Raw genomic sequence first — 16128 nt, forward strand, 5'->3', positions numbered from 1 at the left:
GATTTCCTCAGGGCTTTAAGACTTCACTTCCAGGCTGTGGAAGCCAGTGAAAGAGGAAAGCTAGGAAGAAGTCAAATTCTCCATCCTGTGCATACAGCTTATTCCTTTTTATCCAGGAGCTAATTATCTTATTCCTACTTGTTGGATCATTTGCCCAAAACTAATTCAATTCAATACATATTGAGTAGCCTATGCACAGCATAGCCCTCCCACTACCTGCCCTTTCTACTAGCAGGTGGGCAAACCCAATGAGAAGAAAAGGGTCCATATTTCAAAGAGGTTTGATCGTCGAGCAAGGCGACATAATTGGCTAAGATGAGAACTGGAGATTTTTCATGAAATTTCAATTTATTGTGCCCTTCTATCTTCCATCAGCACTGATAACTGGGATTTGATGGTATTCTTGTTAGTCTTTACTATGAGGCCATGGCGAGATCCTTTTACAGAAAGGCTGCTCAGCTGATGAAACCTGACCTGAATCTTTTTCTGGTTAAAACCGTCTCTTAAATGTCATTTGGCATAGGACTTTGGGCAAAAATCAAAGCTCTCGTTTGCAAAAACAAATTGTTGTTCCTATCAGCACCTCAGTGGCACAAGTCTCTGCTTAGACGTTCACTGTCTTTTTTTCTTTAAGATTGGCACCTGAGCTAACAACTGTTGACAATCTTTTTTTTTTTTTCTGCTTTATCTCCCCAAATACCCCCTGGTGCATAGTTGCATATCTTAGTTTCAGGTCCTAGTTGTGGCATGTGGGACGCCGTCTCAACGTGGCCTGACGAGCGGTGCCATGGCCACACCCAGGATCCGAACCAGCGAAACCCTGGGCCGCCGCAGCGCAGCGCGCAAACTTAACCACTCAGCCATGGGGCCGGCCCCAAGGTTCACTTTGTGTTTGGTCAAGAACTCAAGTTCTGCTCTTGAACTTTTCACAACAGTATCAACTTGGCATGCCCTGACACTGGTATCTAAAACGTCCAGCTTCACTTCAGACAACATGGGATATATCTCCCCTACAGGTGCGTTTTAGAGAATCAACTGTGAATTGACATAATAAACCAAAGTGGTTGTAAGACAGTGCTTCGTCTTATAAAGCTTGCTTAGGGCATCTGATAATTGACAATCTAGTCTCTAGACATATTAAACACCCATTTGTTAAACAATTCCATGTTCTCGCCTTCAATTAACTTAGATCATCCAAAAGTACCTGAACCACATTTCCTTAGCACTTATAAAAGACCTTTACTGAGTTATAATTTAATACTTGTCCTCTTCCTTTACAGAGGGTCAATAAAGAAATGCCAAACAGACAATTCTTCTTTCTTCTATGGAAACAAGGTTATACATGGTGTCCTTAATACCACCCACAAGGTGCTTATTCAAACATCCCATGATCAATACTGTTTGAGTGGGTAGGAGAGAGGAAATAAATCTCTGTAGATGAAACTGTAATTTTCTCTTGCCAACAAACTCAAAGTTTCTCTTTCTATCCTTTCAGGAAGCATAAGTCCAATTTAGAGTGCGAATATTATAACGTACTAAACCAAGTATTAAAAATATTTACTCTTTCTACTTTCTTCAGATGGCCTCTATTTTGTTTCATCTTTAAAAATGTTGTCTTGCAACTACTCTTTCATATATAACCCGTTTCTAATCTTTTTAGAAGCAGGCAAGCTATAAATCTTAAGTGAATAAAATACTCTTTGCAACGAACTTGTGATAATGATAAAAGTCCAGGTATGCTCCAAATACCTAAAGCCAGAGCCTTGGTTTCCCTTGTCCTACTTCCCAATTCCCTATTCTAGCATCCTTTCGTTTGCTGTCCAGAAAGCAAGAATTTTTCTCAGTTTATAAATGGAGAATCTTTAGTTCAAAGAGCATGAATGATTCAACCAATACCACAAAGCAGGCAACAGAACTGACCAGAAACCAGGTCTCCTGACTTAAAGCACAGTCCTCTTTCCATTAGACTATGAGGACATTCCAATCCTACTGAGAAATCAGGGAAATCTAAGAAGCATGGACATAAAGGCACATATTTTTAACCTTCCTCACAAATTTCCTTTGGCTTAGCTTATTTAGGTTCATGAATAACTTTACTCCTAATCTCTGTCTTTTAACTCTCAAATAGTATACTGTCTCTCTCAGGAATTCTGGTTACAAAGTTCTTTATTCATTCACTTGGATCATCTCTTATGTGTTAAGTGGCTGCCATGTGCAAAGGACTGGGCTTCTATTCAAGAGAATGAACTGGCTTTCTCAGAGAATTGCTAGAGGCAATCTGGTGTAGTGAACGCAACACGGAATTTGGATACCTGGGTCTTAGTTCTGGCCCTGGCTTGGATTTGCTGTCTGTCCTTGTACAAAATCACTTGACCTCATTGGGTTTCAAGTTTCTCATCTAAAAATTAAGGTGATAATATCACTTGACTTGCAAGAGAGTTACTCTAATAGCTACCACTTATTTAAAGCTAACTATGTGCCAGCCACTGTTGCAAAGCACTTGATATACACAATCTCATTTATTCTTCAAATGACCATGTTGATGGCCACTGTGTTATTATTTCCCCCTTTGTACTAATAAGAAAACTAAAGCTGGAGAAGTTAAGTAACATTCTCAAGGTACATAAGAAAGTCATGGAGCTGGGGTTTGGATCTAAGCTGACTTTGGAGCCTCCATACTCAACCCCACTGGCTCCCCCAACATAAAAAATAATTAAGAATGTACTTTGAAAACATTAAGCGATCTAATTTTAAGGTATTCTTCCTATATTCTACTTCTACCTACTTAAACTTCTAAGATGTGAATAGGTCTACTCTTTTCCTTGCTTCTTCCTATTGTCAAATAATCACCTCAAATGTCCAAGTAAGAATCTGGAGGAGGAAAACTCAAGCCTTTCTTGTTGGCTTCCACAATAGAGAGGCTCTAGGTAGGCTCCATAAGGCCATGCTTCACATGTCTTAACTTTTCTAAGTATCTTCTTCCTTCTCTTCAATCTTTTGGTGACTCGCCCTTCCTGAGAAGTTCAGAGGCCCATTTTTAGCCAAAAATGAATGTTGGAAGCTTTTCTCCTGAGGATAAAAATGAGTGAAATCTAGTCCCTTGGAAGATCCAGCTAACTCACCTTATAAAGCAGGAATGGACTCCATAAAACACACGAATGATTTCTCTGCCCAGAACCTTTGCCAGACTTGGCACAGGCTGGTCCATTCAAAATACGTAATTGAATATTTCTAACAACTCAATTCTTCCACCTTACTTTGATCAAGAGTTCATTACCAAAGTTAGATCTGCCAAAAGAGGCAAACTCTTCAGCCCAATTGTCTCATATTTGCATGAATATTATGCACTGAATGTTACGCTCCTTTGAACTTCAAAAGAGCTTCCTGGCCTCTTTGACTACAACTTTAACAACAGAGCATAATGGAGTTACAGAAAGACCTTTTCCCAGCTAAAGACCTCAAACCTTGCTGATTTTGGACAGTAACAAACTTTTATATAAGCCACAAATGGCTCATTCATCCAATGCAATGCACCATCCGTATTTCCTGGGTTCCTGAGCCTGTCTTCCCTCCTGTGAAAGTGATGGACTATGGCTAATTAGCTACTAGCAAGTGGCAGCACACACCTCTACCTTTTCTTGTGAAAACAGCTTTCCACAAATAAAGCATTTTTGCCAGACCTCTTCGGACTGTACATCAACTGAGTGAGTATCTCTGACCACAACAGCATACTCCCTCATTCCACTCTGATGCCCACGAGGAGAGCCAGCAGGCTATAGAGCACCCTCCTTGACCTAGAAGCTTACATTCAAGTCAGCCAGTGAAAGATCAGAATCTTTGGCTTCCTTGGGTAAAATGGTATCAGACAGCAATGAGAAACATGAAGCTTGATTACCCTTATAACTACACGTTTCCTAAAGTTTTCCCAATTTTTTTAACTCTTTTTCCTTTTTCCACATCCATATGTACCCTTCTCTAGAACTGGACAGTAAAAATAGGGGAAATTAGATGTCCTTTTACTTTAAAGGATGTTTCCCTTGCTGTAAAAGTAATACTTGCCAATTGTGGAAACTTTGGAATGAATAGAAGCAGCACAAAGATGAACAAAAATAACAGTCATGAACCTACCACTCAGATAAAAAAAAATTAGTTTCCTACTACACACCATACATGAATATAAATTTCAGATGGAATAGAGAATTATGGGTAAAACTCCAAATTATGGAAGCAGTAGAAAAAATCTAAGAATATGAAGTGGGAAAGACCTTCCTAGGAATGAGAAGAAATCCAGAAGCCATAAAGGAAATGAGTGACAGAGCTGACTACACAAATATTTAAAACTTATGTATGGGAAAATACAACTTAAAGTTTAAAGCAAAATAGCAGACTGGGAAAATAAGATTTGAAATACAAAAGGTTAATAACATTTGAAATAACAAAATGTCAATACATAAGCTTTTATAAATCCATAAGACAAGCAACCCAACTGAAAAATAGGTAATTCAGTGAAGAAATACAGCTGGATTAAAAAATAATTGAAAAGATGCTCCAGTAATAGGAAAATACCACAGTAAAAGTGAAATATGATTTCCCCTAATACTGGCCCTAAAATACAAAGATTAATAAGACTTTTGGTGAAGGCATTAGAAATAGACACTCATACATAGACGGTGGGAATCTAAATTGATACAACTTTTTCGAAAGACAATTTGACAGTACTTACGAAGCTTAAAACAGAACATATACTTTAACCTAACAATTCCTCACAAATATGCTTAAGTGCCTAAAGGTGTTCATTAAAGCCTTACTTATAATAGCAAAAACTGAAAAAAACCTAAAGAGCTACAAATAGGGACTGGTTAAACAAACTATGGCAAACTTATATAACTGGAAACTATGCAGGCGTTAGAAAGAATATGGTAGTCACATTGCAACGTTCTGACATGGAAGGATGTCTTAGATACACTGCTGAATAAAAACAAGTTACAGAAAAAAATATATAATATCCCATTTTTGTAAAAGGAAAAAAACCTATAGATATGTATGTATCTTTTTATAACAAACAGCAAAGAGTTTGGAAGAACACATAGCAAACTGTTAACAATAGTTACCCCTGGGGAATAGGATGGGCGTTGAGGGATACACATTTTTTATAAAGCTCAGATAAGAAATTTAAAAATAAGTTAATACATGCATTTTCTGGGGCTATCACATTTTCAATAAGCAGTGTTTTTAATGGAAGCATGATGGTACATTACATGGATCATTTATGTAACCATTCCCCAACGGATTGACATTTCCACCACTTCTAACTTCTCACTGTTAGAGAAGCAATATAAATCTGTGTGTGTGCATTGTGTGTGTGTGTGTGTATCAAGGCAACGTACATAGGGCATATACTTTGAGATTTCCCCTTTAGTGGAGATAACTTTGCACACATCTTCAAGACAGTTAACTTTGGGCACGGTCACAGAGAATGATGCTAAGCTGCTCCTTCAGAGAATGACCATGACATTAGCCTCATTATCTGACTACAAGCCTGAAACACTAGACCAGAACTGGTGCCCTAGGCTATCTGTTACATAATCATTTCGACACCAATTGAATACCAAAAGGGCTTGGGACAAATTCATAGGCAGTAGGAAAGGTTAGAAAGTGATAGTTTTTGGTCTGTAAATAGTTTTTAAGTCATATTTTTCTTTGGTTTGTCAATTAAGCTTTAAGTTGCATGGACAATATTCCTCAAGACTTCATAAATATGGAAGGCTTCCCAGAAGAGACGGTCTTCTAAGAGTTGCAAGCTTCCCCTAGGATGCCATCAGTAACAGGCCATAAGGGCAGTTTCCTCCTAGGAGAGGAAGGCTTTTAAGTCCAGCTGATTGTGAAGTGAGCTGAGAATGGATGGTCAACTTTTCTACTACATCCCCTTGATCAAGAAGGAGTTCTGAAAGAGGAGGGCTCTGAAATGGATGACACATTCAAATGGAAGGAAAAGGAGGTCCTTTGAACAATACAAGGGAGAGGCTGATCCAAGCTTCTCTGCTGATATTGTGCCCTGCTAAACTTCCTCTCATGGCCCAATCATACTAGATATTGCCACAGATCACTCGTGCTTAAAAACCTAATCAAAAGCACTATTTCTCCAAGGAAGAAGACTAAGTTTACTATGAAAATTGTAGTGGGACAGAAACACACGCAATGATGGAATAGGTTTGACTCTGTTCTCTGTCAGCAAGACTCATGCCTGATATATTTAACTTATGCTGATAAAGGAGATAAATGTTTAAGTGATGGGCTTCAGATACTGCTTCAGCTCCTACCAAGAATATTTTCACAGTTCCTTCTCATGAATAAGTTCAGTGGAGCAGAGAATGCCCTTCTTGGACCAGTTCCACTTTGAGCTTCTTTTAATGCAGCCAAAAAGGGGAACTAGAGCTATGGGTTTTCCTTCAAATTTAGAGCAAGTGTCCACCTCAGAGGTGACTGCAAGTGGCCCAATGAAGGTGAGGCTCATACTGTGTGAAGGCAGCAGAATGCTCCCAACAAGAGCAGAGATGTCAATGGTTACTCATAAATCTCCCAAATGTCGCAGCAAGGAGGCTTAATTATCTCCCCTTCTTGCCACTCTGCTTTCTCCAATGTGTTAGCCCATCACACGGATCACTGACTTTCTAGAAATATTCCCTGGCTTTGCGGGTACGTTCCTTTCAATAAATGGCATCCAATTTGCTCATGGTCCCTGGAATCTCAATTTCCTCAAAGGATTTTTCATCTGAATCCAGTTCCTGTGAAGGTTTTTTCCTTCTTCGTTTTTCCGGCATAAGAGAACAGGCAGAGCCGGCTTTACTTTTTCTTTTTTTTTTTCCTTTTCTGTGTTATTCTTTTTCATAAACTGAAAACCTTTGCTGAAGAGTCTGAAATTTGGGAAAAAATCCAGCTCATCTGTCAGATATTTCTAGAGTTACGTAAAATGGAATGAGATTTGTACAGTTTAGAACAGGAAAAGGAAAATAGGCTAATGTGTCATGTGTTCTATGAGATGAAAACTATATGATAATCAGAAAAACAGTCCCAAATTTAGTTGGCTCAATTCAAAGCCCTCATTCTTTTATCAACTCATGCATAAACCAGTAACATTCACTTTCTTCCCTTAGAATAAGGGCATGGCCACATTTGGGCTAAATCACGATCCCAACAGATTATAACCAGATTGTCAAAGAAATTACAAGAAAGTATCTTGTTTTTTAAACTCAAGACACTTACGTTTTACTTGTTCTGTTTTGCTTCCTTCTAGGAAAAGAAAGAACAGCAACAAGGAAAAGATGTATTTCATGCCTCCCATTTTCCACTTTTTTCTCATTTTGGCCACTGCAAAAGGCAACTCAAAACTTTCAGGGCCCAGTATACTCAAGCTGTTGGGAAGAAAGGAGAAAAAAGACTTAAAACAGATCCTCTGGAACTGATGGAGATCATTGATGCTTAAGCTTGTAACTTGCTAAGGAAAAAAAAAGTGCTGGGGATTTTACATAAGTGCAACCATTGTTTTCCTGCATAAGAAAGAGAACTTGCCTCTCCTGTCTTGCAAAGATTGTGAGGGAAAATTCAAGCGGATGAACATGCATTCCTATCCGACGCTCAGGCTAAATCCTTACAGGCAAGTCATAGGAAAATAAAAATAAATTTTGAAATCCTCCTTTTTAAGGGAATAAAAGTTGATTTCTCAAGAGATTTTCTTTGGGAGAAAAGGGAAACTGGGGTTTGCAAAACGGCTACTTTGGCAAACAAGATAAAAATAACAGGCATGAGACCCAAACAATTTCTGAAATGAAAGTTAACTAATCTTAGCTTCAAGACTACTATTATTATTTATCCTTCAGGGATGAGGCACAAATTGATCAGTGTTCCTCCTGTGTCTTCTGAGATCTATAAGGATCTTCAGTTTGGCTACTGATGTTGGAAGAGAGCGATGTAATTAGCAAATGGCTGCAATTAAACACCTGAATGATTCAGACATATTTCTCTCACATGAAGCCCATTGTGGAATGGAAATTTAAAACGAGCCATTTTAAGGGAAATTAGGCAAATTTACATAGGTAACATGCTCACATTGGGTCACCATGAAAAAGACAATCAAAGCAACTACAATTCTTAAAAATATGAGACTTGCATTTCCAGTCTCAGGGGTGAAAATCTTAAACTTTTTCAGCCTTAGAACACAGCAACTTTGCCATAGCTCATATCCAGTCACAGGTCATTTCCACAGACTTTACAATTTGCAAAAGTCTTCCAATGGGTGATTTGAAAATATTTAAGTATTCGAAAAACACCACATTTCAATCTGGGGCTAACCCTGGATGGGAACTGAACTCATTGATCTTTTCAGAGGGTCCAACCTAAATGCTGTATAAAGAGCTGAAAGGAATGCAAGCAAGGTGACCATTCTGGAGAATTTAATTGTCTTTGGGCAGTGATGTGGATGACACAGTTCCAACTTTAAGTGCTATGGATAATTTGAAATCCGTTGTTTCAAATTATGAATATGTAACCGAAGAAAAACTGATTGCAGAGAATAATTTGCGCTATCAGCCAGGATTTGCAGCATCCGTCTGCCTTCTCTACCTCCTCCCTGCTCCTTAAACAGGACTAAATTCTCCTAGGACATGTTCCTAGCTTTCCAAAGGCCTCAGTTCTGACGTCTTGGTCCGCTCTGTAAGCTTGTGGTCCACCTTCAATCACTCAGAACATCACGGTCCTTTGAGGGCTACCAGGATCCCTTAAAGCAAATCATTTCCATGAACAATTTAACGCAGCTACCAACCCTAGTAGGCTCTTCCTGAGCCTACTTTAATAAGCTTATCCCCCAAGCCTCCAAATGAGAAACATTTTTTAATCACGGAAATCCAATTCATCACAATCACATATGGATCTCAGGGGGTATTTCTGAAACCACAGTTTTTGGGTCTCCCCAGGCAAGAACCAACAGGGTTGTTTTTCCTGTACAATGGTTGGGTGATTTGGTGAACAGTAGCATTGCTTCATAACTCAAGCTGGCAAGAAAACGGCTCTGAGGATTTTTTTTTGCTTTTCTTGGGTCCCAAATAATGTTATGAGCAAATAAAAAAGTTGGTGACGAGAGGGCTATCAATCTCTTTTGGCGTTCCTGTCATCTGTGTGGCCTCCCAGGCTGTGATGGAGAACATCAGAAAACGAATCGCTTTATAAATAATCACTTTTGATTTCAAGATCCTGAAGTCCTGCCTTTGTATTCTGAGCAGAAACATAAACTGAGAAGAGTTCCCTCCCCAGGTCTCCTCCCTATTCAATTTCTCTTTGTCCCTTTAACTTTTTCTTTTGGGGAAAGGGTTCAAGACATTTGTTGGGACTGCAGCAATAAACACAAGCAAGCATTGCTCAGCAAACATGCCGACTCTTATACTTGCAAAGAGCCAAACTGTCCTTAATTTTTCAAATTATACTTTGACCCACTTAACTGGAGTTATTTCTGCATTAACTCTCTGTCTGCTTCACACAGGCTGTTGTGCCATTGAACTTGGCTCTTTTATAGGTGACTTAGAAATGTAGCCATTGATGTGTTTTGGGGGGATCCAGGCTCCAACAAGAAAGCCACAAAGAAAACAAAACCCTGCAACTAACACTGGGGAGGGGAGGAGGGAGAGTGGGCTTTACAAGAGAACAAGAAGCATGTCAGAACCTAAGGAAATGTATCCATTAAGGTGCCTCCATGAAACAAGCATTCACATTGTTCATTTGCATCAAGCAAAGGGACCAAGGGCTCCCTGCCCAGCTGTAAATGCAGGGCAATATGGGCCCTAAGTGTCAGGAGTCCGACCAGTCTCAGAAGAGGTCTCCTGGGTAGAACAAATCCGGAGACATTCCCAAAGGAAGGCTAAAGGATGAGCACATGTCAGCCAGTTCTTCACGCCCCACAGTGTCTCTTTAATCCTCCCTAGAGGCTTGACTGACCTTGTAATCTCACATTCAGTATCATCTGTGGGACAGCCCCCAGGGTAGCAATTCTTTTTCTGACAAACAATAAGAAGATACTGGATCTCAGGCCGTGTCCATCAGTTAAATCCTCTCCCCACTCTATCACCCAACAAGAAAAGCTCAGTTCACTGGTGGAGGGTTACCACCGAAAAATGGCAGTTCTAGCCCAGGGTGTCTCTTGTCAGAGTCGATGCCTTCATTACGGCTTATGCCTGACAAACAATGCCTTGCATTTGGCTGGCAAAACACCTTGCTATCTATCATTTCATTTTATTCCCAACAACAACTCCACCTTCAAAATGGGCACCCTGGAGCCCAGAGAATTCAACTGCCTGTTCTCACAGAGTTATTGCCACAGAGTGAGTGGCAGGGCCGGGAGGGACTAGAAGGGAGGCTTTCCAGGCCCTAAGCTCAGGCAATAGTGCGTTGCTTCCTGAGCCTAGCGTCTCAAATTCTGACCCCAGTGGTCTGGGCTGGAAGACGAGGCAGACGTCCAGAGGATAGAGGAGCCTGTCGCTCGTCTGCCCTGTTTCATTAACTTTAGCACGCATTAATTACCCACTGGTCCAGAGCACTTCAGCAAGCGAGAAAAGAGGCTCCGGACACACGCGATAACTAAAGGGACTGCAAAACCCATTAGTTAGCAGCTACCCAAGTGGCCTCCCCAAAGCGCCAGAGCATAGAGATATGCAGGCCGAGCGGGGAGTGGCGAGTGATGAGTTCGAATCCAGAGCCCCCAAGTTGCCTCTGACCGGCGCCCTGGGCCCCACCTCCAGCCGGGCCGGCCGCTAGCAGCTAAACCCGAGAGCGAGTTGGAATGGCAGGTCCCGAGAGCGAGTTGGGGTGGCAGGTCGGGGGAGTTCGAGGCGCCCTGGGGGAACTTCCAGGAGCGGCTCCAGCCAACAGAGTATACCCCACCTGTGCAAAGGCTGGAAAGGAAGGCAAGGAAAGCGGGCACCCGGCACTGCTCACTGACCTGGCCACTGGCCTCCTCCGTCTTCCAAGCGTGCACGCGCTCCGAGCTCCCCGGGGCGCTCCTCTGAGGTCTGGGGCTCGCAGGTTGTGGCGAGAGCTAGAGTGCGTGCGAGGGGGGAGGGGGGACTCAAAAGTGGGTGGGAGGAAAAACATCACCGCCCTCACACCACGAGGGAGCTGCGGCTCGTTCGGCTCCCGGGGGACAGAGCCAAGGCGCGGGCGCGGCGGCCCGGGGCCACCTGCCCGCCCGGCGCCCGCTCGCTCGCCACTTGGCCCGAGAGGCCGGCTGCTTGGGGCAGGCGGGAAGTCCGCAAGCACGCAGCCGCTGCGAGTACGCACCCCCTATCCGCCCCGGCACAACGGCTTTATTCCTGCTCCCCCGGCCCGAAAGTTAAGAAATCGGGAGAAAGTGTGAGGCTCAGCCGGCTACTTTCCCATCTCGCAGCGCCCCCACTGCACTCCCCCTTCTCTGGCTAAGTGAGCGTTGGGGTCTTAAAGGGACCGCACATCTCCTCCAGCCTCTCCTCCCCCTCTGCGCTGGATGCACCCAGGAGCTTCCAGCACTTGCTCCCTCCCGGAAGACCCCGGCTACTCTCCCACTTCCTTGCCTGCAAGGCCGCAACCCATCTCCTCAGACACAACGGCCTTTCTGGTTGCACCTGGTCTCGTCCTGAGCTGGTGCAAGGGAGGCGAGATGAGCTGGCCTGGCAAATTATGCCCTAGCAAGCTGCTTATCATTTTGTGGCGTTTCCCAGATCCACATTGCTGCTAGAAAAGGGACAAAGCTTTGGTGTCCTTGAAGGCGGGGTGGAGATTGGAGATGGGTGTCTGTGTGGAGGGAGAGAAAACGACTTTCAAATCTGCCTTCTCTCACAAAGAGGGCTTCCCAAGCCCCACAGAAAGGGGAAAGGGCTTGTACTAACTGTTAAGGGTCTTTAAAGAAAACTTGGAGGGGCCCGCCACAGCCGCCACTGTTCTAGTAGTCGCTATGATTCTGAGTTGGGCCAAGAACCCAACCTCGAAATCACAATAGCAGTGCTCATGCTTTGGTGAGCCTGAGATAGACTGGTTCAAATTTGTGTTTATTGGAAGAGTGATAGTTACAAAGAATTATCAGAATCCTCCAAGAGCACAGATGCCTTGACAGACAGTGTCCATTTATATTTTAAGCCCCTAAATTTGGAGTACAGCTGCAGGGAACTGGATAATATTGATATTCCTAACATCTGTATACTACTTTATGGCTTACAGAGTACTTGCATATACATCATCATTGCTTTTTAAACCCTCACAACAAACTGTGAACTGTCTGTGGCCTGAAGTGTCAGTGTTGCTGGGAATCTTCTGGACCATTCAGCTCAACCTCTTCGTGTCACAGAAGAGAAAAACTGATGGGGAGAAATGTTGTATCCAAGGTCACACAGCTAGTAAATGATAGATTTGAGATTCCAATTCAGATTTCCTGACTTCCAACCCTCTACTCTCTAATTGTTATCTCCAGTCTATAGATGAGGAAGTTGATGCTCAGGGAAATGGTGGCTTGCCAAAAAACAACATATCAGGAACAGAGAACAAAGGAAAATTAAAACAAGAATGATTGTCCCTGGAAGTTTTCTCCTTTTTCTTTCTTCAGAAGTGTTAATATCATGCAACTAGCCCCTGCATTGCTGGAGATGTTTATTTCACTGTTAACAAAGGAAAGGGGGCCCTTTCTGAAATGTTGCCTTCAGGGCCCAAAATGTCTAGCTCCATCCTGCTGCTTGGGTAGCCATACATTGCCACATGCATTCAATTTGTGCTGTAGTATATTAGTTTGAACTTGCTGATTTGTTGCCTTATAACTCTTCTTATGCCGTTTAAGGCACTGATGTTTTGTCTCACTAGATTGTGAGTTCTTCAAGGGCAAGGACTGGTTGTTCAATTTCCTTTGTATCTGTATACCTCAACCCCCATCATCACTCCCAACATGCTTAGAGAGTGTTCAGGAAAATGGGTTTCAGGGAACAGCCTTGGACAAACATGGGTCCTAGCATTTAAAATCAGTAGACTCGCTGAGATTTAAAAACTTATCTATTTGGCTACAACCACTCGCTCCCCTTGCTTGATGCAATATTCTGATTACTGCATAATAAACCGCCCCAAAACGTACTGGCTTAAAAGCTTAAAACAATTTATTATGATCAAATGGCTCTTTTCAACTGGGCAGTTTTTGCTCAGGATCTCTTATACACTTGGCAACTGAGAATTTCAGCTGCTGGAATTCTCTGAAAGATTCTTCATTAGCGTAAATACTGGTGGTCCTTGTATACGTTCCAGTCTTGATTTCTGAACTGGGAGCTCAAATGTGGGTGAGTCTTAACCTAGACTTCCTACCAGGTCTTATTCAAACTAAACTGATGATTATCTCCATGTCTTCTTTTTCTCTATTTATTAAATGGGGATTAGAGCATAGATCATCTCATATCCATTTATAATAAAAAATGATTTTATTTATAGATAATTGTAGATTTACAGGCAGTTGTAAGAAATAATTCAGAGGGATCCTGAATACCCTTTACCCCCAATGGTAACATCATACATAATTATAGTACAGTATCACAAACAGAAAATTGATATCGATACAATCCATTCACCTTAGTTCAATTTCAGCACTTTTACGTGCACCCATTTGCCTATGTGTATAGTTCTATGAAATTTTATCACATGTGTGGGTTCATGTGACCAGCGCCATAGTCAAGATACTGAACAGTGCCAACACCACAAGTATCCCTAGTGTTAAGCTTTTATAATCACACCCATCTTCTCTCTCCCTCTTCCTATTCCCTGGCAACCACTAAACTTGGTTCTCCATCTCTATAATTTTGTCATTTAAGTATATTACATGGAATCATACAGTATGTAACCTTTTGAGATTGGCTTTTTTCACTCAACATAATTCTTTGGTGATCATTCAAGCTGTTCCAGGTATCAAGAGTTTGTTCCTTTTATTGCTGAGTTGTATTCCATGGTATGGATGTATCATCGCAGCTTGTTTAACCATTCACCTCTTGCCGGGCATCTGCTTTGATTCCAGATTTTGGCGGTTACAAATAATGCCGCTGTGAACGTTTGTCTATGGATTTTGCATGAACATGAGTTTTCATTTCTCTGGGATAAATGCCCAACAGTGCAGTTCCTGGATTGTATGGTAAGCGCAGGTTTAGTATTGTAAGGACTGCCATATGCTTTTTCAGAATGGTTGTACTATTTATATTCCTACCTGCAATGCGTGAGAGACCCAGTTTCTCTACATCCTTGTCAGCATTTCTTGTTGTCATTGTTTTTAATTTTAGTCATTCTGATAGGTTTATAGTGATAGCTCATTGTAGTTTTAATTTGCATTTCCCTAATACCTATTGATATCTCCCATCTTTTCATGTATTTATTTGGCATCTGTAAATCCACTTCAGTGAAATGTCTCTTCATGCATTTTGTACATTTTCTAATTGAATTGTTTTCTTACAGTTGAATTTTGAGTGTTCTTTATATAATCTAGATACTAGTCCATTACTGCTCATGTGATTTGCAAATATTTTCTCCTAGTCTGTAGTTTGTCATTTTATTCTCTTCCCATGGGATTTCATAGAACAGATGTTTTTAATTTTGATGAGGTCCAACTTATTAATTTTCCTTTTATGAATCATGTTTTGATGTTAAGTCTAAGAACTCTTTGCCTAGCCCTAGATACCAAACATTTTCTCCTGTTTTTGTTCGAAAAGTGTTATAGTTTTAAGTGTTACATTTAAATCTCTGATCTATTTTGAGTCAATTCTATATAAGGTGTGAGGTTTAGGTCAAGGTTCCCTCTTCCACCTATGGATGTCCAATTGCTCCAACATATTTTGTCGAAAAATCTGTCTTTTTCCCATTGAATTGCTTTCACACCTTAGTCAAATATCAGTTGGGCATTTTGTGTGGGTCTACTTCTGGTTTCTCCGTTCTGTTCCACTGATCTGTGTGCATATCCCTCCATCAACAACACATAGTCTTGATTATTCTAGTCACATAGAGGCCTTATGTCAAGTAGTATGATTCCTCCCACTTTATTCTTCTTTTTCGATTGTTTTAGCTCTTCTAACTTTCTGTATAAACTTTAGAATAAGCTTATCTACGTCTACAAAAAATCATGCTCATATTTGGACAGGAATTGTATTAAACTTATAGATCAATTTGGGGAGGATTGACGACTCTAATGTGTTGAGTCTTTCCAATCGATAAACACAGTATGTCTCCCCATATATTTAGGTCTTCTTTGATGTCATTCATCTGTGCTTTGTAGTTTCCAGTATATAGACCCTGTGCGTGTTTTGTTAGGTTCATACATATGTATTTTATTTTATTTGGAGAAATTCTAAATGTTTTTGTTTTTTTAATTTCAGCTTCCAACGTTCATTGCTAGTATACGTTAATACAATTGATTGTTGTGTGTTGATCTTCTATACTGTGTGTTGCAGAACTCATACTCACTTTATTTTTTCCAGCTTTATTAAGATATAATTGACATATAATGTGTAAGTTTGAGGTGTACAACATGATTTGATATGTGTATATATTGTGAAATGATTGCCATGATAAGCTTAGTTAACATCCATCACCACACATAATTACAATTTTTTTTGTGTGGTGAGAAGATTTAAGATCTACTCTCTTAGCAACTTTCAAGCATATAATAGAGTACTGTTAACTATAATCACCATGCTGTACATTACATCCCTACAACTTATTCATCTTTTAACTGGAAGTTTGTACCCTTTGACCAACATGTCCCCATTCCCCCCCAGCCCACCATTGCCATTAAAAAAGCAAGATTTGGTTTATAGAAAATTTCAGGAACATATTTATTTTAAAAACCAAGGTAAACTCATCATAGTGTGCAGGATTATAGTAAATATCTAAAAGATGAAAAGGGTGCATTCCTTGATCCAAAATTGTGGTGTGCCCACAATTGCAATGAAGGAGTCAAATGGGCAGAGCATAAAATACACCCGCTTCTGATGGAAGATTTGTTTCACATAGTTGAACAACATTTTTGAGCAGTCTTACAAAGGTGTGGAACACGTTAACCAGGGATGTCATAAAAACAAACTGGGGATATCATATGTCTAA

The 16128-nt window shown here is 40.9% G+C and overlaps 1 protein-coding gene across 4 annotated transcripts in view; it reads right to left on the reverse strand.

Annotated features, from left to right (window-relative positions):
• CHRDL1 (chordin like 1) overlaps window positions 1-11454 on the reverse strand; it is a 112643-nt gene extending 101189 nt beyond the window's left edge. Inside the window, exons 1-2 of one of the 4 annotated variants that reach the window (XM_014853723.3) lie at window positions 10985-11454; window positions 7264-7412 (exon numbers count right to left, since the gene is read on the reverse strand). In XM_014853723.3, the coding sequence (XP_014709209.2) occupies window positions 7264-7412; window positions 10985-11136 (301 nt within the window). In that variant the 5' untranslated portion in view covers window positions 11137-11454. The remainder of the gene's footprint in view (window positions 1-7263; window positions 7413-10984) is intronic. The other 3 variants (XM_044763453.2, XM_014853729.3, XM_044763452.2) reach the window with 3 other exon arrangements.
• Between the last annotated feature and the right edge of the window lie 4674 nt (window positions 11455-16128).

Source organism: Equus asinus, chromosome X (assembly GCF_041296235.1).
Source record: "Equus asinus isolate D_3611 breed Donkey chromosome X, EquAss-T2T_v2, whole genome shotgun sequence".
NCBI lineage: Eukaryota > Metazoa > Chordata > Mammalia > Perissodactyla > Equidae > Equus > Equus asinus.